Below are 23440 nucleotides of genomic sequence, written 5' to 3'. Positions count from 1 at the left end.
GTTTAAATTCATTGATAATTACATATGTTCATGCTTATTAGGCATCAATTCAATTAGCATAAGCTTTATTGGCTAAGACCTAGTCTCACACTTCCAAATCTTGCATTATTGCATGTGCCTCTAGGTCTACCCATACCCACATTCAAATTCAAGTATAAATGCTCAATTTTTTCGTGAATCCGTGATCAAAACAAAAACGTCTAAATTCATGTTCTTAAAAATAAAAAAAAATTATGATTTTGCGATTAGTCATTAAATGTTTAACAATGACCAAATTATAATTTTAAATATGATTTCAATTATTATGTTACAAAATAAATTGTTCATCATAGGGTAAAAAAAAATTATATTCAGAATGGGAATGACGGATTATTCGTCATCCGTCATAGATTATCCAATCCAAAATGTCATAAATTCACAACTTAAATGAGTATGAGTTATGAATTGTAATATTCTCACCCAATAATCCGCCTAATTCATCATGAATTATCGGACCTGATCCACTTTGTCAGGTTTATGCATGCGCAACCCATTTCGTTGTTGAGATGCGGCTCAGATAAGAGAGGTGCTTGTCTAAGAAAGGGGGAAGATTTCACGAGGGCAAAAAGACATTTGAATTATTACCAATAATTTTATAGTTCAGTATTTATCATCGTCACTTAATTAATTCAATATCTTTTTTGAAAAGTACTTTGGTATAAATGATTCGAAAAGAAAACTCAGGCATTTGTGCATTATGTGATATCTAAGAATTGATATCACCGAAGCAGAGGGACCATATCTCCCATCCTAGCAAATGATTGAAGTGGAGAATCACATCATGGAGTCACCCATGACCCATACCAGCAACCAAACCAAGGGCTGGGGTTGTGAGCAAAATCGTAGAGCCATCCCCCCTCCATGAAAGTGACAAAAATTGGAATTGAAACTGTGGGCAGAGTTAAAAGGCAGAGCAAAGGGCACATCAATACATCATGTAGTTTGGCCTACAGACATCAAAACATGTCAGCTTGCATGAAGAAAGGGACAAGTCCAAACCACATGGGCTTCATCTATGCATCAATCTTTCCAGTGATGGTCTGCTCTGTTTCCACACAGCGATTGTTCTTTTTCAGGCGAGGGCTTTTGCCCTTTTCACATGGTCCATCCACTGCGGTGGACCAGCGCCAGCAGTTCACATTGGAAGATTAAGAAGTTTGTTTCTGCAGACCTAGACCAATTTAGATTTCGACAAATTTAATACAAATCATCCAAGTAATTGCAATTGTATTGTGAAATTGTGAGACAGATTGATGAAGACGGGTCTTCTTTATTTTTGCAATTTTTTGTCCCTAACTTCGCTTGAATGCTTTTCCAATTATGATCGAATGACCATTGCGATGGTAAACAAACAAGGCAGCTTGAGTTTTGATATAGATGGCGTACAGTATTTACTTTGAATTTAACTCTATATGAATTTAAATAAAATATAATGTAAAATCACACTTGATCTTGAAACTATGCGCTTAAATATTTTTTAAAAAATAAAAATTAAAGAAATAAAATCAAATTTGTAATTCTAGATGGTGCGACAATAGAATTGCAGTGGCAGACAGGTAAATCTCAGGGTCTATGGTTAATTTAGGCATTATTTTCCAAAAGAGAATTATATTTATTTCCTTATGCTCTCATAAACATAGATAATTATGCATTTTCCCTTCTATACATATTTTATTCCTAAAATAATGCAAAAACTCATTGGACCACTTAATGCACAATCTCAAAATTTTCTCACAAACCAAACACACAATTCATTAAAACTCTTACTCCGCGTGTCCTATATACTTCCACTGGAAAAAATTTCTAGCTTTCATTTTCCTTCAGCTGACAATTGCAAGTACTTGGAAGCATATGCCCTTATTATATTTTATTTCATTTTATTTATTTTTAATATTTTTCCCTTCTTATTTTTTGGCACGTAAGTGTATGAAAGCATTCTGAGAAAGTAACAAAGTGATGAATAGTCAACCATGGACGTAGCTTGGGAAAAGCAGACACTGACTAACCAAAATTGACTCTTATAAAGACAATATATAGTCCTGACAACTTGACCACTACATTGCTCAAGCCAGTTCACAGAGTCCATTGCTCCCAAATGGTTGTCTCATGAGCGATGAACTCTAACCATTACCTCTCAACTCCCACAGTTGACGCTTCCCCTAAAAAAAAAAAAACAGAGAGAAAAAAAATTATTGTAGCCAAACTCTTTTTTTTAGAATGGCTTCATTTTATGCAAGCTTTCACAAACAGGGAACAGCAAAATGATGTCATTTTTCGTACATCAAACAGGGCATTATGATAAAAATCAGCACATATACACACATAGCATAAGCTGCATAACTAAAAGCTATATCATTCCCCCGATTTCTTGTGCCTTACATATTTGAGTGGCCGACTCGAACTTGAACCCGATGCCACGAAGTGTTCAGTATACCTCTCAAGTTCCAAATGTCCTCCACATTTGCTGGTTGGACATTTGCGGCTGAGTCCACCTGGTCATTCATAGAAGAAATACGCCAAATGTCATGCAATATAGGAAAAACCCCATTATCTCAAAAGGAAATGGAGAGGACAATTGTGAGTCCAATCTCCACAATTCGTGCATGGTGCAACTTGTGCATGCGCATGCACATATGGGCACGACGAATAGTCACCTATGAGTTAACCTACGTAGAGTTGGAAGGAATGGGAAAGAGAACTTCTTGCCCATGGCTATCTTTACACAGTTCTTAAGAGTCAATATAATGATCATAATTAAAAAACCATTTAACTCAAGAAAATAAGGTTGTAAATAATTACGTATGTCACAAACCTGAACGTAAATAAAAAATATCATTTATGTGCGTGTATAATCCATATCCAGTGGATAAGTTGTGCAGACTCATAAAGCTGTTTTAACAGTAAAAACTACTAATATTGTAGAACTTTAATATATTTGCTAGCGCATATAATTCATAAACCAGTGCATTAAATTTTGACCTTCATTGTAAAAGCTCAAGTAGCTGTTAGATATGTTAGAAAAGATTCTAGTAAACAGAATTATTCTACTAGTTATCAAAGGAAAATAAGGCGGGCAGTTAAAAGTCATGCCGGCATGAATGGAGGTTCATTCCTGGATTAACCAAATGCCTATATCTTATTGTACTTTGGTCCTTCTAAAATATGAAACGTGATCTCAAATGAATTATTTATGATACAGTGTTGGGTGTAAATTCAAAAATTATAGTAGATAATTTTGTTACAGAAAGAAGCATATTACATAAAAGAAAGAAGAAACCCACCGCTTTGGCAACTATCTCAGTACTGTCTAGGACATCAACTTGAGCCTCAAAAAACACCCATGCCCACATATCACTGCTTGAATCATCTGCAATATACGGAACCCCAGTCTTCTGGAATCTGGTTGCTTCCACCCAGTTTTTGCCACCGTCAACAGATACATCTAGTCTCTCAATTCCACGGCCACCTCCGGATACTGCGTATCCACAAATACTTATCTGCACAATAAATAATAACAAATGGATCCAACTGATGGAGTTAAAATGCAGAAAGGCTAATGTTCATCTGTCCAGGCAGAATACACCAGCCAAAGCAACAACTTAAGATTAAAAGACTAATTTGTTATCAAAGGATATGAGAATGTTCAAATGGAAAGCATCATAAAATGTACAAGAAAATTCACTACATTTGTTTGTTTGTTCTTTTTCTGGGTGATGATGAAGGAAGAAGCACATGGTATAAAAGTATGTGTTGTAATTGTTCAGTTGTGGGCAGTTGAGGAAATGATAAATAACACCCATTACAGGGACTAAGATAAATTTTAACCACCATAAAATAAATATAGGCAACACCCAGGACCTCCTGGAAACCATAGTTTAGACTTAGATACCCTGTTAGATTACAACAACAACAACAACAACAACAAAACCAAGCCTTAGTCCCACTAAGTGGGGTCGGCTATATGAATCCTTTTTCGCCAATTTATGCGATCATGGACCATTTCTTTTGATAGATTCAAAGATATTAAATCCTTACTCACTATCTCCTCCCAAGTTATTTTAGGTCTACCCCTACCCCTTCTACTGCCCCCCACAGTAACTAAGTCACTCTTCCTCACAGGTGCACTATAAGGCCTACGTTGCAAGTGTCCATACCATCTGAGTCGTCCCTCCCTTATCTTATCTTCTATAGGAGCTACACCTAACTTACCACGAATATGTTCATTCCTTAATTTATCTTTCAATGTTATACCACTCATCCATCTAAGCATCCTCATCTCGGCAACTTTTACTTTTTGGATATTATGTTTTTTCGTCGCCCAACATTCTGATCCATATAGCATGGCTGGTCTTATAGCTGTTCTATAAAATTTCCCTTTCAATTTTAAGGGTATTCTACGATCACATAGAACACTTGAAGCACTTCTCCATTTTACCCAACCTGCTTTAACTCTATGCATTACATCATCTTCAATTTCTCCTTCAGCTTGCATAATAGATCCAAGGTATCGAAATCTACAAGTGTTATTTATTTTTTCATCATCAAGTTTAACTTTGTCTCCAATATTCCTCCTATCATTACTAAAATTACATTTCATATATTCTGTTTTATTTCTACTTATCTTAAAGCCTCTAGATTCCAAAGCTTCTCTCCATAATTCTAACTCAGCCTTTACTCCATCCCTAGTTTCGTCAATTAATACAATATCATCTGCAAACAACATACACCATGGAACCTCCTTTTGAATACTCCTAGTCAATTGGTCCATCACTAAAGCAAAAAGATAAGGACTCAAAGCAGATCCTTGATGTACACCTATGGTAATTGGAAATTCTCTAGTTTCTCCATCTATAGTCTTTACACTAGTCATTACTCCATTGTACCCTGTTAGATTACAACTTTACCTAAAATCTTAAGCTAATGGTTGTGGGCTAACAATGTATATCAAGCTTTACCAATAGAAAAGTAACTAAAGAATTTCAAATATTATTAGAAAGTTATTAGTAATATTTCATATTTTTATACATAACTCAACCACTGCTAAGGTGTGGAATTAACCAGTCACCCAAGTTCAATTGAAAAGGTAAACACGTACTTGGGAGCTCTAACAAATTCAAATGCATCATTTCTATACATGCTGCATGAAAATTAGCAATAAAGGTGTTTGGGTACTGTGACAAGGAAACCCAATAAAAGTGATGACTGAATATGAACATGCTCATATACCATATGCATATAAGTGCCCAACACAAACATGCAATTGCAAAGAAAACTAACCTTTCCAGGCTTTCTCACGTCCACATCCTCTAGGGAACATATTGCACACTGTCGATCAGCAAATCCACAAGTAAGTTGGGACATTATAGTCTGAAGACAACCTGAGTTCCTAAATAAATAAAGGCACGCAATTCTAACCAAAAGAAATAAGTTCAAATAACATTTTAATGGGCTACCTTTTCAATCACTTTTCTTAAAGTTAGGCTACATATTGTTGCAGACTTAGGTTTAATTTAACTATAAAATTTTAACCAAATTTACTAGCATATAAAACGTTTCAAGAGTGCTTCATTGATAAAAAAAAAAAGCATAAAACACTACAAAAAAGAAAGCACCAAACATCCATGCATACCTGCACAGGAAAATCCATTTGCGGCTTCCTAGTAGACCAATTGATGTTTTCCCAATTCACTGAAGGTGGAAACATTTTATAGTCCTTTTGCATAAAGAATCCCTAAAAGGTGGCAATACAAAGGCATTTATAAGAAATCCAAAGAAAAAATCTTTATCATAAATATTATAACAAGAAAATTTCCAACCTGGCATTCTTCTGCAATTATGTTTACACAATCCAACCATTTAACAGAACGGGCACCTATAACACCTGGAACAACCACACGCAATGGATATCCATGGTCCCTGTTAAGAAGCTTTGGCAATAATAACAAGAAAGTGAGCTAGATATCAGAAGAAAAAATTAACATACTACATCCACATAAATCATATTAAAACAGAACATGGTAAAGCAAGAAGAGAGATAAGTATTGAAATATGTAAATATAATAATGAGAGAGATGACTGAGCAATTATGTTTAAAAAAATTCCATAACTGTGTAACACAAATATGTCTCGTTTTTCATAATTTTGACACCCAGAAGTTTCTTTGTTTGGCCAGAATCTCAGATCCTGTCCAGAAGGAAGGTAAAACAACAGCTTCTGTTGACACGTAAATACCAGAACTTAATCATCCATGCACAATAGGTTGAGGCTTCAAGCTATCAAGGTGCTGGAATTTAGCAACTTACTGAGGCAAGGACTACTCCAATACAAAGCCTTTGTCTTCTGCAAGCTAAGGAGCTTTATTTTATTTATTTATTTGAATAAACAAAAAAAAATCATATTAGGTGGACTCTGGATTTAGTTTTCCATAGATAGGCATAGTGTTATAGTGTGTACCATTTCTGTTGGCTGTTTGGCTTTCCTGTTACTTGGCATAGTAGTGTAGTAGTTGCTTTGTTGGCTCATTACCTGGTTCTTTAGTTTGCTCTTTAGTTCAGTTGATCCTCTGTTTTGAGCAGCTTGTTGCAAGTTGTTTTGCTTCTTATTAATGTAGTTTTATTTTTCCTAAAAAATGATAGGCTGATGGGAAAGCAGTAACCCCAATCCCAAAAGCTAGGAAGGGAGAGGGGAAGCAAACAAACAAATGAACAAGGTAAAAAGGTACTGGTTTGGTGACAGTGAATATTGGAAATAATGGTCCACATTTGACTCAGATGTTGATGATGCAACCAAGAAGACTGGAATTTTATAGTTTCATATTTTCAGGTACTTCAGGATTATTTTGTAATTTCAATTTTCTTGGGAATCAGAAGGATATATATATATAGAGATTTTCAGGAATTCCATTTTGAACTGTAATTAATGTCCTATATTGGGTGCATTAGCATCCTTACAATGGTTTAAGAGCAGAGATGATTTGGAATGTAACTACATTTAAGCTTCTAATTCCCTTCTATCTGTGATCTATCTTTATTTGTTTCCATTATTCTTGTTGTATCCTCTTCCTTTCCCCTGTTCCAGTCGTTTTCTCCCCATCCATATCTCCCACCATCTACTCTTTGTTCTCTTCCATTTGCCCTCCCTTGTTTCACCTCGTAAGCTGTGTCCTGAGGGCAAAAAAGTATCAGAATGGACAATATGTATGCATCATTATTAGCACAAGGGAATGTGGGGCAATATTGCTATAATACATTTTCAATGGAATATTTCAGTACTAAAATATCATGAGATTCGTATGCTCAAACACTAAAATACTAAAACACTCTTAAATGAACATGTTTTTGTATTTTAAGCGAGGCAATTGTCTAATTTAGACTATAAACTCCATTTTTTAATGAAATTTTGGTGGCAGCAAGCCTTGAACCAATGTTCGCAGCTGGTGCCATGGCTTTCCACAACAGTATTTTCCATTTTCTTGTGCGCATTGAGCTGCAGGTTTACCACTTCAAAATTCCACCCTCTAAATTCATATTGATTGAACATATAGTTTTACTTATAGCAGGCATTTAGTAACTTGAATCTGGTAACAGTGCTCCTATCTGTTCATAGTCACTGTAGCTCAGACTGTACTATCTTAATCATAGAAGATAATTTTAGAACTTTTTTTGCAGTAATCTGCAAAGAAAGCAAATGTTGAAGCATCAATGCATTGAACAAAGAACTCTTTATCCATTTCTCCAAACATCCTTGTTCTTATGGTTTTTGTGTTTTTCTTCTTCTTCTTCTTCTTTTTTGGGTATTCGGAAAGAGTGCAAAATATATCCATTGAATCTCCAAAAAAATGTCTTGTATCCTATATTTTATCAACTTCTTCATTTTCAGATGTTTAGCTCTACCCATGTCATGTTTAGTGTCTTCAATATGCATGGTGAGCCCAAACACAATGTGAGGACTTCTCATCCTCTTTGCAGTTTGTGCTTCTCTAAAAACACATTTCCACTTTTCTATACAACACCACCACCAAGCCTAAGTCCTGCTAGATGGGGTCGGCTACATGAATCCTTTTCCACCAATTCACCCAATCCAGAGCATTTTTCTCTATTAGATTAAGGGCTATTAAATCCTTCCTCGCTATCTCATTCCAGGTAATCTTAGGCCTACCCCTATCCCTTTATGCCAGAAACCATAACTAATTCACTCCTCCTCACAAGTGTTCTACTAGGCCTGCGTTTTAAATGCCCAAATTATCTAAGTCACCCCTCCCTTATCTTGTTTTCAACTAGTGCTATGCCTAAATTTTTGCGTATATGTTCATTTCTTCCTTTATCTTTTAATGTTAAACCACTCATTCACCTTAACATACACGTCTCAGCAACTTTCATTCTTTGTACATGTTGTTTCTTAGTTGCCCAGTATTATGAACCGTAAAGCATAGCTGACCTTATAGCCATCTTATAAAACTTTCCTTTAATTTTAAGGATATTCTATGACCACACAACACACTTGACGCACTCCTCCATTTCACCCAACCTATCTTAATTCCATGCACTACATCTTCTTCAATTTCCCCTTCACCTTGTATAATAGATCTAAGATACTTAAATCTATCAGTACTATTAATCTCTTGATAATCTAATTTAATCTTCTCTCTGTTACTACTCCTTACATTACTGAAATTACATTTCATATATTCAATCTTCTTCCTACTTGTCCCAATCCCTTTAGACTCTAGTGTGACTCTCCAAAGTTTTAGCTTAGATTCCACTCCGTTATCACTATCATCAATCAACACAATATCATTTGCAAACAACACACACCAAGGGATCTCATCTCGGATATTCCTAATAATTTCATCAATTACTAAAGTAAAAGGATAAGGACACAATGTAAAACTTTGATGAACACTTATTGAGATTGGAAGCTCTCTAGACTCTCCTCCTATAGTCCTGATGCTAGTCACTACTCTATCATACATATCCTTAATGACCTCCGTGTATCTACTACAAACTCCCTTTTTTTCTAATACCTACCAAAGAACTTCTCTAGGTAATCTATCATAAGTTTTCTCTAGATCGATAAAAACCACATGCAAGTCCTTCTTCTTTTCCCTAAACTCTTCCATTGAACTTCTTAAAAGATAAATAGCTTCTATTATTGATTTCCCAGACATAAAACCAATTTGATTTTCTAAAATCTTCGTTTCTAATCTTATTCTATGTTCAATTACCCTTTCCCATAATTTCATCGTATGACTCATAATCTTAATTCCATGATAGTTATTACAGTTTTGAATATCGTCTTTGTTTTTATACAGAGGTACTACCATACTTTTCCTCCATCTTCTGGCATTTTCATGGTTTTTATATTATTGAATAGATTACTTAACCAAATAATTACTTTATCCCCTAAACATTTCCAAACTTCAATTGATATTTTATCTGGTCATATAGATTTCCCACTTTTCATCTTTTTTAATGTCATCTTAACTTCAAGGACTCTAATTTTACGAATAAATCTCCTATTTTTAATCTTTTCTTCATTTGTCACTTCCAAATTCAATCTTTCATTTTAATTTTTATTGAATAACTTATCAAAGTATCTCCACCACCTTTCTTTTATGTCTTCTTCTCTAATTAAGACTTATCATTCTCATCCTTTATACATTTTACAAAACCTAAATCTTTGTATTTTCTTTCTTTAACTCTAGCAAGTCTATAAATGTCTTTTTCTCCTTCTTTTGTATCTAGCTTAGTATATAAAGTATCATAAGCTCTATGTTTAGATTCATTGATAGTCTTTTTTGCATTTTTTCTCGCTTCTTTATATTTTTCAAGATTTTTTATATTTCTATAATTTTGTTATATCTTATACCAATTTCTTTTTGTCTTGACAGTTTTTTGGACTTCTTGATCCCACCACCAACTTTCTTTGCTACCCAAATATCTTCCTTTGCACTCACCTAAAACCTATTTTGCTATCCTTACAATAGAATTCACCATTTTATTCCAAATAGTATTTGCATCAACCTTATCCCCTATTGTCCAATCACACTCTTTGTTCATTTTATCTTTGAATTTTACTATATTATCTCCCTTCAAGTTCCACCATCTAGTCTTCTTATGTTGATTTATGTTATTCCTTCTCTTCCATTCTATAATATGTATATCAAATACTAAAACTCTATGTTGTGTAGCCAAACTTTCATCTGGAATAACTTCACAATCCTTAGAAGATAGACGGTCCCTATTCGTAATAAAAAAGAAATCTATTTGGTTTTTTTTTATTGTACCCACTCTTGAAAGTTATCAAGTGTTCTTCTCTTTTTATAAAGCAAGTATTCCATAACCAAATCGTAAGACATGACAAAATCTAATATTGTACCACCGGACTCATTTTTATCTCCATATCCATGGCCTCCATGTATCCTCTCATACCCTACATTATCCTTCCCAATGTGACCATTCAAATCAGCTCCTATGAATGTCTTTTCAGACATCAGGATCCCTTGTAAAATACTATCCGTATCTTCCCAAAATTGTCTTTTCAGATTTTTCGCTAAGCCTATTTAGGGAGCATATGCAATAATAACATTCACTATTTCTAGACCTAAAATTAACTATATTGCAATGATCCTATCCCCTATTCTTTTAACATCTACTACATTATCTTTTAGGTTTCTATCTACAATAATACCCACCCCGTTTTCATGTTTCTCTTTGCCAGTGTATATACCAAAGTTTAAACCCTGATTTTTCAATTTCCCTAACTTTCTCTCCTACCCATTTCATCTTTTGAAGGCAGACTAAATTTAATTTCCACTTTTCTATCCAAAAAAAAACTCTGAAATCGGCATCCAAATGTTTATTTTGCATAATGCATAATCACAACTGAAGAAAATTGAGTCAAGCTTTGCAAAGTTAAGGTCAAACTTTGTCCAAAAAACATATAGCTTCTTGAGGATGGTTCAATGAGCATAAGTCAACTCAAGCCCAATCCAAACACAAATCTAGCTGTATTCTAAAAACAACAGATCTCAGCTCTGCACAAAAAGTTCGCGAAATACTAGTACAGCCATTATTCAAATCTGTCATGTAACTATTATTGGGAGGACTATCAGTAATCCTCAAAGCACATAAGCTGCTTCCCAAAAACACAAGGTAAATACTGCAAACCTTGGCATATATTTTTTAAGGTTCCCTTATTCATACAACTGAAGACTTGGGAAAGAATCGTCGAAGCAAGACATCTGGAGTGAAAATATAGACAATGGAGCTAACAAAACAAGAAACTTGAAATTATACCATGGTATGTAGAGTGATCTATAAAGATGCAAAATCTTCAAATAGATGAACAGACTGTTTACTTTTGAAAGATTGGTTCAGTTACCTTTCCATTCATCTCATATGCAAGTAATACATCAGCTTCAGGGTTTGTAGCCTGGATTAGTGGTATTGATGCCTTGTAAGGACCTCCATTTTCCTCCTATAGTTTTTTTTTTTTTTTTTCAATTTATAATTGAAAATAGAAGCAGATCAAAATGAAAAATGTCTCCATCAAACAACAAGAGTAAAAAATCAACAGGACTGTTGGAGAGTAAGATCTGGAAATACAAAGTAATTACCTTACACATATCAACGCTGACAAATTCCACATGTTTCCCACTTGATTGCGTGGTACTTGTTAATTTAGGTATACCGACAAGTTCAAGAACATCTGCCAATTTTGCACCAGCCCATACAGCTGAAAGAAACTCATTCAAAGATCAGTTAAACAGATATCAAAGAGACAACAACTCCGACATAATATGACAGCACACAGAAAAATTATTCAAGCACAACTTAAAACAAGAAAAAAAGTCAGTTCAATGCACAAGGCTCCTGCTTATAGCAAGGTCTTTGCAAGGTTGGGGGTGGTAGGCAGCCTTGACTCATTCCTGGAAAGGGTGATTCTCTGACTACTTGAAGAAGAAGAAATGAAAAATAACAATAAAATTTATTAAAATATGCTCTTCTCACTTTTTTTTCATTTGTAGCATACATCTATGCTCTCACACATACTATTGGCACATAGGATTCAACAAGAACAAGTGCTAAAATTCGTATATTTATTCTGTCAAACAATCCAGTATCCAGAGTATGTCATCACATCAGATTCCTCTGCATGATTTGAAATTCCACACTATTCTCATAGTAAAGCATCCTAGATTCACATGTTACTGATGCATATTTTGTTTTATCAAAGAAACTCATCGAGCCATGGCAGAGAAAACAAACCATTTCCTAAGGCAGAAACATCCCAGCCAACTCCTTTCACTTTTCTGGTTTTGCTCATAGCAGTCCTCCTGTTACCTGCACACTTTTCATTCAAGACAAGCCAAATAAATGATATCATTGAACTGAAATTTAGCACCAAAAAATTGATTCTAATTTTTGTCATAAGATTGAAGGTCAGAGACAATTGACTAAAACAAAAGAAAACAAGATATTTATGCATATCCTTACCTGCAAAGTAGCAGTGACATTATATTTGGGAAGCTTCCTGGTAATTACATAACAAATGACATTTCAACCGTATTGCACAAGCTACTAACATATGATTTAAATTAACCTAATTATTTAGAAGAAAATTTTAAAATGATGTGAAGAAGATTAAACATGCAATACGGTGCTCAGTGTGATTATAAATCATCCATTCGCATCTGTACATCCCCCAATCATCACTTACCTGATATCTTTCATAAACAGCTTCTTTGGAGTTTCAATCAAACCATTTATAGAAACACAATATCTGCTTTGCCAAAAAAATATCAAATTCAGCTTAAAATTCTTTAGCATTGACCGCGTTGGATGTTCGAGAGGTACTGCAATGTAACTAGGAGAAGGCAACCTGACCTTTCTATGTCATCAACTACTGGGATTGGTCCATGATTTCTCTTGTAGAACAACTCCACTGGAGTAATATAAGAGGAAATCAATGCTGACCGGTGCGGCTCAGCATTGAAGGGTTCCTGCAATATAAATAGGAGAAAATATCACTTTTTACTGCTGAAGAAAGCTGGACTATAGGAAAAATAAGCACGTGAACAAAGAACACACAAAAGATTTAAAAGTTCGCCAATGTTCAAAGGATACTGAAGGACAAAACTTCATCTGACTATCCCCAGAAACAGCAATATCATAAATGATTCACAAACCCATAGTGGAAATAACCAAAATTGCTGAATTTTTGCACATTTAATATTAAACAACAGAAATTTTCTCTACCATTATTCTTACAAAAAAAATAAACTAATGCTCTTTAACATAGTTTCTCCTTATACTTAATATATATATATATATATACAACAAACAACAAAACCAAGCCTTAGTCCCACTAAGTGGGGTCGGCTATATAAATCATTTTCGTCCAATTTATGCAATCATGGACCATTTCTTTTGATAGATTCAAGAATATTAAATCCTTACTTACTTACTATCTCCTCCCAAGTTATTTTAGGTCTACCCCTACCCCTTCTACTACCCCCCACAGTAACTAAATCACTCTTCCTCACAAGTGCACTATACGGCCTACGTTGCAAGTGTCCATACCATCTGAGTTGTCCCTCCCTTATCTTATCTTCTATAGGAGCTACACCTAACTTACCACGAATATGTTCATTCCTTAATTTATCTTTCAATGTTATACCGCTCATCCATCTAAGCATTCTCATCTCGGCAACTTTTACATTTTGGATATTATGTTTCTTCATCGCCCAACATTCCGATCCATATAGCATAACTGGTCTTATAGCTGTCCTATAAAACTTCCCTTTCAATTTTAAGGGAATTCTACGATCACATAGCACACTTGAAGCACTTCTCCATTTTAACCATCCTGCTTTAACTCTAAGCATTACATGATCTTCAATTTCTCCTTCAGCTTACATAACAGATCCAAGGTATCAAAATCTACAAGTGCTATTTATTTCTTTATCATCAAGTTTAACTTTGTCTCCAATATTCCATCTATCATTACTAAAATTACATTTCATATATTCTGTTTTATTTCTACTTATCCTAAAGCCTCTAGATTCCAAAGCTTCTCTCCATAATTCTAACTCAGCCTCTACTCCGTCCCTAGTTTCGTCAATTAATACAATATCATTTGCAAACAACATACACCATGGAACCTCCTTTTGAATACTCTTAGTCAATTGGTCCATCACTAAAGCAAAAAGATAAGGACTCAAAGCAGATCCTTGATGTACACCTATGACAATTGGAAATTCTCTAGTTTCTCCATCTATAGTCCTTACACTAGTCATTACTCCATTGTACATATCCTTAATGACATCGGTATACCTACAACATACACCCTTTTTTTCTAAAACCTACCATAGAACTTCCCTAGGTATCCTATCGTATGCTTTCTCAAGGTCAATAAATATCATATGCAAGTCCCTCTTTTTTCCCTAAATTTTTCCATTAATCTTCTTAAAAGATAAATAGCTTCTGTGGTAGATCTCCCAGGCATAAAACCAAATTGATTTTCTGAGATTTTCGTTTTTAACCTTAATCTTTGTTCAACTACTCTTTCCCATAGTTTCATCGTATGACTCATAAGTTTAATTCCACGATAGTTATTACAATTTTGAATATCTCCTTTATTTTTGTATATAGGTATTAAAGTGTTTTTCCTCCATTCATCTGGCATTTTCCTAATTTTTACAATTGTATTAAATAAATTAGTTAACCATATAATTCCGTTATCACCCAAGCATTTCCAAACTTCAATTGGGATGTTATCTGGTCCCATAACTTTCCCATTTTTCATTTTTTTTAGTGCAAACTTAACTTCGTTAACTCTAATTTTGCGAATAAATCTTATATTTTTAGTCTTTTCCTCATTTGACAATTCTAAGTTTAAGCCTTCTATTTGTTTTTCGTTAAACAACTTACTAAAGTAACTTCGCCATCTTTCTTTAATATCTTCGTCCTTAACCAAGACAATATCATCCTCACTTTTTATACATTTTACATTTCCTAAGTCCTTGCTCTTCCTTTCTCTAACTTTAGCAAGTTTAAATATATCTCTTTCCCCTTCTTTTGTACCTAATCTATCATACAAACTATTAAATGATCTATATTTAGCTTCACTAACGGCCCTTTTTGTATTTTTATTGCCTCCTTATATTTCTCAAAGTTATCTCTGTTTCTATATTTTTGCCACGTTTTATACCAAATTATTTTTGTCTTTATGATTTTTTGTATATCTTTATCCCACCACCAACTCTCATTGCTATTCGAGAATCTTCCCCTTGATTAACCTAAAATCTTTTTTGCTATCTTTTTAATAGAGCTAGCTAATCTATTCCAAAGAGTATTCGTATCCATCCCATCCTCAAAGGTCCAATCCTCATCTTTGATCATTTTATCTTTAAATTTTATTATATTTGCTCCTTTTAGGTCCTACCATCTAGTTCTCCTACACTGGTTTATTTCATCCTTTTTCTTCCATTTTTTAATACATATATCTAACACTAAGACTCTATGTTGTGTGGTTAGGATTTCACCTGGAATAACTTTACAATCCTTGCATGATAAACGATCTACCCTCCTAGTTAAAAAAAAAAAAAATCTATTTGACTTCTATTTTGTCCACTTTGAAAGGTCATTAAGTGTTCTTCTCTTTTCTTAAAGCAAGTATTCATTATACTAAAATCATATGACATAGCAAAGTCTAAGATCATCTCCCCAAACTCATTTTTGTCTCCATATCCATATCCTCTATGTATCCTCTCATAATTTTTATTATTTCTTCCAACGTGTACATTCAGATCTCCTCCTATAAATATTTTCTCAGTCCCTGGTATGCCTTATATACTACTATCCATATCTTCCCAAAATTGCCTTTTAAGATTTTCTACTAAGCCAATTTGAGGAGCATAAGCACTAATGATATTTATTATCTCTTGTCCTAATACCATCTTGATTTTTATAATTCTATCCCTTACTCTAGTTACATCCACAATGCTATCTTTTAAGTTTTTGTCTATAATAATGCCTACTCCATTCTTATGTTTTTCTTTTCCAGTGTACCAAAGTTTAAATCCTGATTTATCGATTTCTTTAGCTTTCTCCCCCACCCACTTAGTTTCTTGAAGGTAAATTATATTAATTCTTCTTCTAATCATTGTATCCACAATTTTCATACTTTTACCCGTAAGTGTCCCTATTTTCCAAGTTGCTAATCTAATCTAGTTTCCTGAACTAACGTCTTTACCTGCCCACGTCCAGAATGATGCAGGAACCCTCGCATATTTGACACCGTACCCAAACGCCGACACGGCGCGTCGCTTCGAGGCGACAACCTAACCCACCCTCGCCCACTTTTCGCTATACCCTGGTGGTTCAAGTGCAACGTGTCGCTCGTAGGGGACACCCCAGCAAATATTCGGTAAGGATTCATATCATAGTGATCTGACAAATTTTACGCTGGCTATCAGCTACCTAACGCAACCCTCCTCCTTAACCCGGGCTTGGGACTGACTGTGTGTGAAAAAATTAGGACATTAAGTGCATCACAGGCGGAGTTATATACATATATATATATAAATTGAGGACATGTTTACATGGATGGTTGTCATCTATGTGAGAACATTCCCCCACCCTTTTGTTCCTTTCAGCCCAAGCCCCAACATTTCTCCCAGACATTTCTTTCACCCCATCCCTGGTTATTCTTGATTGCAGCTTCTCCTCTCAGACTTCCACTTTTCTCATCTCTCTACCCGTCATCCTTCATCATTGGATGCCTTTTTCTCCACCTGTCATCACTCATGGCAGATAGCAACATCATCTCCCCCTCCCCCCTCCCCTGGCTCTACCTCTCTAGCAAAAAAGTGGAGATTGCACCCCCACCCATTTCCCGAATGAAAATCTTGTCTCATACCTTTCTTAGCCTCTCTCTCTCTCTCTCTCTATAAAAATTTATTAGGTCCTTAGCACTCCCAAACATGTTTACAAGCAAGCAATGAAAAGATCTCCCTCAACCTACCCACATTATGGTATGAACAAAGCATCTCACCTTGTCTCACAAGCCAAGCTTTTTCAAGGCCATACGCTTGCCTGTGAATGCTTGTCTTGTGTGTATTAAGTAGATAATCATCGCATAAATACTAGTGTAAGTTTTATTCTTTAGGGAGAGTAACGAAAAAGGGGAATATGACTCCTCAATTACATTAATGTTTCCTAGTGCCAGAGTAAGATTAGCATAGAAAGCTCTTTAGGAGAGGGGGAATGTTCATCAACTATTGTAAAACTTACTAGCTATTGTAAATATGTTTAGCATCCTAGCTTGCCTCACAAAACATACGTTGCCTGCAAAGATGTAATATGAATTGTGTTGCTTTACGGTTTACCAACTAGTGTTTATTTTTCATGTTTGCTTACTGCTTCCTCGTAATTTGTATTCGATGGTTGTGAACTTGTTCATGTGGTGTAAGGGTGAGCATAGTTCCGCCAAAACCAAATTAACCGAATAAATTTGGTCAATCCAGTTCTGTTTTCTTTTTCACTGATTTTTGGTTCATTTTAGGTTAAATATGTTTGGTTAACCTAATTAGTTAGTATATAGTAAAAATTAATAATTTAATATGCTTTATATTATTTCATATTTTATATATATTGTATATATTAAAATATTAAATTGATTAACTGATTTAACCGAAATACAGTTCGATCGGTTTTGGGGTTCAATTATTATGGAATTTCGATAATGTTCAGTTAATTAACCAAATTAACCATACCAGCTGAATGCTCACCCCCTAATGTGGTGAATTGGCAATTAACCTTAACACTTATAAAATTTGTGTGCTATAACTAGTGTTGCATGGCCTTTCACACGAATTGAAGCGTTCAGCCCATGACACCTTGCCTTGTTATTTTTTCTGTCACTCTCCTCCACAATAAACAATTAAGCACCATAGATGTTGTTGCTTCCTCCCCAACCCTTTTCTTCTAATCCCAACCCATCTTCTTCATCACAAAAATTGAAAATAAAACAAAACCTTCAAGCTTTTTTCCCCCTTTTGAACTCTAGCGAGGTCACAATATATTCAACTCTGACTATCTGTCATTCCATTGTCTACTCTTCATGTGTCAGCAGAGGACTGATCAGTGGTTTATTGGTGGGGGTTGCCCATTGACAATACTGTCTCTTTTTCAATAGTTTCCAGAACTTTTTCATTTTTTTACCAAAGAGAGAAAATTTATGTTTCAATTAGCTGTTTTAGATTTACATCTTCCCATTCTTGAAATTGCTCATCTAAATAGGGAAGCATTTGAAAATTGGGAGGGTGACAGTAACCACTAGCCAGCAGCATCGTTTGATAAGTTTGAGCATTGTTGTAAAGGAACTTCAGTAATACTGGTTTCTTTGCATTTTAATTCAGGTACACATCATTCTCAGAATATTGTTAAGCAAGCAGATTACAAACTAAATTTGGACTTTTTCTTTGACATATCACATTATGTTGTTTGTCTAAATTCCAAATTTCATGATTTTTGTTTTCATATTAACATTGATTTGATGGATGATATATTGAATTTAAATATTGCACAATTTTTTTAAAAAAATTATACTATGCATTTAATTATAAATGTTTAGTTGCCCATAAAATTGAGTACGGTGCATTTCAGAGATGGTTGATTAATTTGTACTCATAATTATGCTGTATAACTTTTTTCTTTTTTTAATCTGGTGTGAAGATATTCTTAAATGCTTCTTCTATTTTGTTTGTAGAGCTCAAGAATGATTACTAAATGAATAAAAAGTTGCATTTATCCCACAAGACAAATGAGACCACATAAGTTCTCATTACATTTATTCTTTACATTGTTTACAATTAGGCATGTTTCTCAAATAAAGAGAAAAAGAAAAAAAAGATTAAGGTTGTGGCTGAGAGCACGGATTTTGGGACTTGGATATTTATTTTTCTGGATTTGGGTGAAACTAAATATAATTTTGTACAGTGTTTTCGGATTTAGATGAAACTCAACAAAATTTTGTCCAGTGTTTTGTTCAAATCCAAATCCAAGGTGTGAACTCCAAGCTGTCAAATACAATGTAAGTTCCGTGGTATTTTCCAAATAGCCAAATGATAACTGGGTCAATACAGAAATAAGTGAATAAGCATTGTAAAGTGTTATAATTTGCATTGAATTTCGATTTTCTCTTATTAGGGCTTCATTTTTTTTAGACTTTGATACATATGCCACAATTTAAGAAACTTAACATGTTCACAAACTTTAAAAAATCACCAACTTTAAAATTGGCAAACTAATCTTGTTTCCTGTAGGTATTACAATGCTCAGTGTTGTGGAAGACTGCAGCCAGTACTGCTCTCTCTCTCTCTCCCTCTCCCTCTCTCTCTCACACACACAGCTTTAGTTTGACTTTTAATGCATGTTATCTAAGTATCTACATTGAAAAAGTATATTTTGTTTATCTACCTGCATAAAATAATATTTGGTCTTTAAGAATTCTTCTTTGTATATTTATGCATAAAATAATATTTGGTCTTTAAGAATTCTTCTTTGTATATTTATGCATAAAATAATATTTGGTCTTTAAGACTTCTTCTTTGTATATTTATGCACAGATTAGGACGTTGATTATTACAACAAAAAGATCCTTCACATTTTCAAAAATACATTCTATTTGGGGGCAATATATATACACGTGCCCCCCTTCCGTACTTCCCATATAAATGGAACAGCTTGCCAGGCAATAATCCAAAGCATAAGCGAATGAATAATAAGAAATAAACCAAATTTCAACCCCCAATTCAATCCGAAAAGCCATATTTAAAGGGGAAAAAAAAAAAAAAAAGAATCAAACCTCCTGAGAGAGAGAGAGAGAGAGAGAGAGAGAGAGAGAGAGAGAGAGAGAGAGAGAGAGAGGAAAATCGAGTAACACGTCATTGATGAAAAAAATAGGAACCAAATTTCAACCTTAAATTCAATCCGAAAATCGAAATTTCAAGGAAGAGTGAAGGAATCGAACCCGACGGAGAGAGGGAAATCGTAAAATCGACAATCATGTGATAGATGAAAAGTGGAATTAATCGGAAGAACTGAACTTGCCTTGGAATTGATTCGGAGAGAGGGGTGACGAGTGGGTTCTTGCGAATAATCAGCTGGCCCTCTCACTCCCGGCATTGCCCCCACCTTCCTTCCTTCCTTCCTTCTTCTTCTTCTTCGAAAGCTCTTCTTCAAAAGCTCTTCTCTGCGCAGAGAGAATATTAAAATGAAATCTATGTCTTATTGTTTTATTTACTTCCACACCACGCCCCCGGGGGGGGGCGGGGCCGGGAAACGAACGGTAACGAGCAAGGTTGTCGGCTTCGACGCTCACCGCCCAGTGCTGCTAGCAAATCCCGGTAGGCTGGTGCGCTTTTTAGACTAGGGCATAATGCGGATGTTTGTTTTGTCCTATAATTTCCGATTAAACAAGTGGCAGCCCCTAGGCTCGCCACCTGGATATAGCACTAGACCCCTATGCCACCGAGGCACTAACCTTAAGCTTCCGTATGCAACTCGATAACCAATATGACATTAATATGATAGTAACGCGTTTCACTGATAAGTACTTTAAGAAAAAAATAAATATTTAAAATTCAAAGTCTCAAACATCACTTCACTATTTAATTTAACCTAATAATTTATCATCTCAAACACATTATTATTTATTTAATCAACTCAAAATAAATCCTATTAATTATCTAATTAAAATAATTGCTTATTTAAGATAAAAAAAAATGCATCATTTTACTCTATATAGTTACTAAAAATAAAATAATTATTTTATAAAATACAGTCCCATATCATTCATAAAATTATGACAATTGATTATCAAATATAAAATTTATGTATTGAAAATTAATTAAAATAAATTATAAAATTATTTAAAAATGTATCATTCATACATGCACAACATAATAATTTGAAATGAGATACTGAATATAAAATGTAGGCTAGATATGATGCACCAATGAGAAAAAGTGAATTAGTTACTAAAAGTGGTGATAGAAGAAATAGGAGTAGACCTAAAATAATTTGAAATGAGATACTGAATATATATTTAATATATATCTCAAATTGTCAAATAAAAATTATATACCAAAAATATATTATTATTTTTTTTAAAAAGGAATGTTCTACAATTTTAGAGGTTAAGTATTTGAATGATTAGGGTTTGAATTTTAGGGGTTTAGGGTTATGATTTTCCATTTCAGATAATACTTTCATATTTAAGTGGAGAAAGATATAGGAACGAACTTATCATCATGATTGGTTAGTAACCCTTTGATCTATTTGAATTGAGAATGATAAATGTAGAGATCCAGTGCTTTAAAAATTAGTCAAATTAATATTCAAAGAGTCTCAAATATCATTAATTTTTTTTAAAAGAAATATTAATATAAAATGCAAAATTAAAAATAGCAAAAAGGGAGAAGGATTGTAACTGGGACGAAAACATGCAAATACGCACAAAGAACATAATCGAGTCACTGGACACGTGTCCCAATATTAACTCATATATGTGTATAAAATAAATTTTCAAAAAAAGAAAGAAAGAAAAGAGATATTCAAAATTGTAATAACTATCATTCATATTGTGACAATCCGAATAATAATGAGATTTAAATAATAAAGAGAAAGGGAAATTGAGATAGTAACAGAAGGAGGAAGTCGAAGCGTTTGTCGATGACATTGCACTTTGGAAGGAATAACCGAGGAAAATCATCAGGGATTCGTCAACGAAAGTATAAGAGGATTCGTCAACAAAGAAATACCGAGATAAGTTTTTGAGCAGACTGAATTTCGTCGACGAGGAGTGGATTTCGTCGACAAAATTATTAAAGGACTCGTCGACGAATGACGTGGTTCGTCGACGAATCCAGCTCTATAAATATCAAAAATCTGAATTTTTTACTTCCCAATTAAGAAATCTCTTTCCCCTTCGGTCCTCTCTCTCTCTCTTTCGTCGATTTTGGGCCAAAGTTATGCCGGATCGACAATCTGAAGCCACCACGACGCTCCTGGGGAAGTTCTCTTCAAATCTGCCGTAGCAGATCGTTGGTGAAAGCAAGTTGGAAATCATCCCTGAGTTGAAGTAAGACTTTTTAAGTTAAATTTAGTCTTGTTGTAGTTATAAGAAAAGATATACACGTGGAAATACTAAAGTTTAATACTGAGAGTTTTTATTTTCAAGGCATTGGTTAGAAAATCTTACGGGTGTTAGACTAGAATATTTTGGGGGCTTTCTTAGTAGTCAGGTAAGGGAATAAACTAAAACAATCATTTTCATGCAAATTATTATTATTTATGAGAAAATTTATTTTCAGGAAAGCATGTATAACAACAACAACAAAACTAAGCCTTAGTCCCACTAAGTGGGGTCGGCTATATAAATCATTTTCCGCCACTTTATGTAATCATGAACCATTTCTTTTGATAGATTCAAAGATATTAAATTCTTACTCACTATCTCCTCCCAAGTTATTTTAGGTCTACCCCTACGCATTCTACTGCCCCCCACAGTAACTAAGTCACTCTTCCTCATAGGTGCACTATAAGGCCTACGTTGCAAGTGTCCATACCATCTGAGTCGTCCCTCCCTTATCTTATCTTCTATAGGAGCTACACCTAACTTACCACGAATATGTTCATTCCTTAATTTATCTTTCAATATTATACCACTCATCCATCTAAGCATCCTCATCTCGGCAACTTTTACATTTTGGATATTATGTTTCTTCGTCGCCCAACATTCTGATCCATATAGCATAGCTGGTCTTGTAGTTGTCCTATAAAACTTCCCTTTCAATTTTAAGGGTATTCTACGATCACATAGAACACTTGAAGAACTTCTCCATTTTACCCAACCTGCTTTAACTCTATGCATTACATCATCTTCAATTTCTCCTTCAGCTTGCATAATAGATCCAAGGTATCGAAATCTACAAGTGCTATTTATTTCTTCATCATCAAGTTTAACTTTGTCTCCAATATTCCTCCTATCATTACTAAAATTACATTTCATATATTCTGTTTTATTTCTACTTATCCTAAAGCCTCTAGATTCCAAAGCTTCTCTCCATAATTCTAACTCAGCATCCACTCCATCCCTAGTTTCGTCAATTAATACAATATCATCTGCAAACAATATACACCATGGAACCTCCTTTTGAATACTCTTAGTCAATTGGTCCATCACTAAAGTAAAAAGATAAGGACTTAAAGCAGATCCTTGATGTACACCTATGGTAATTGGTAATTCTCTAGTTTCTCCATCTATAGTCTTTACACTAGTCATTACTCCATCGTACATATCCTTAATGACATCGGTATACCTACAACATACA

At 34.3% G+C, this 23440-nt stretch overlaps 1 protein-coding gene across 2 annotated transcripts; it reads right to left on the bottom strand.

The window, feature by feature from the left end:
* Nucleotides 1-2037: 2037 nt before the first annotated feature.
* Nucleotides 2038-20463, bottom strand: LOC131168259 (sulfite oxidase). 2 transcript variants are annotated; one of them, XM_058127562.1, is made up of 13 exons: nucleotides 20157-20463; nucleotides 12927-13042; nucleotides 12760-12822; nucleotides 12537-12573; nucleotides 12309-12390; nucleotides 11657-11775; nucleotides 11422-11517; nucleotides 5856-5966; nucleotides 5669-5770; nucleotides 5317-5364; nucleotides 3321-3536; nucleotides 2419-2531; nucleotides 2038-2198 (listed from the first exon to the last, which is right to left on the bottom strand). In XM_058127562.1, exons 1-13 carry the CDS (start codon nucleotides 20229-20231, stop codon nucleotides 2174-2176), a joined length of 1203 nt encoding a protein of 400 aa, XP_057983545.1. In that variant the 5' UTR covers nucleotides 20232-20463; the 3' UTR covers nucleotides 2038-2173. The 2 variants fall into 2 exon arrangements, with proteins under 2 accessions (XP_057983545.1, XP_057983546.1); XM_058127563.1 differs by having other exon boundaries at nucleotides 2038-2531; nucleotides 20157-20457.
* Between the last annotated feature and the right edge of the window lie 2977 nt (nucleotides 20464-23440).

This window comes from Malania oleifera, chromosome 11 (genome assembly GCF_029873635.1).
Source record: "Malania oleifera isolate guangnan ecotype guangnan chromosome 11, ASM2987363v1, whole genome shotgun sequence".
In the NCBI taxonomy this organism is placed as follows: domain Eukaryota; kingdom Viridiplantae; phylum Streptophyta; class Magnoliopsida; order Santalales; family Ximeniaceae; genus Malania; species Malania oleifera.
The sequence above is the reverse complement of the archived record's forward strand: the minus strand, read 5'-3'. Positions and strand labels throughout refer to the sequence as shown.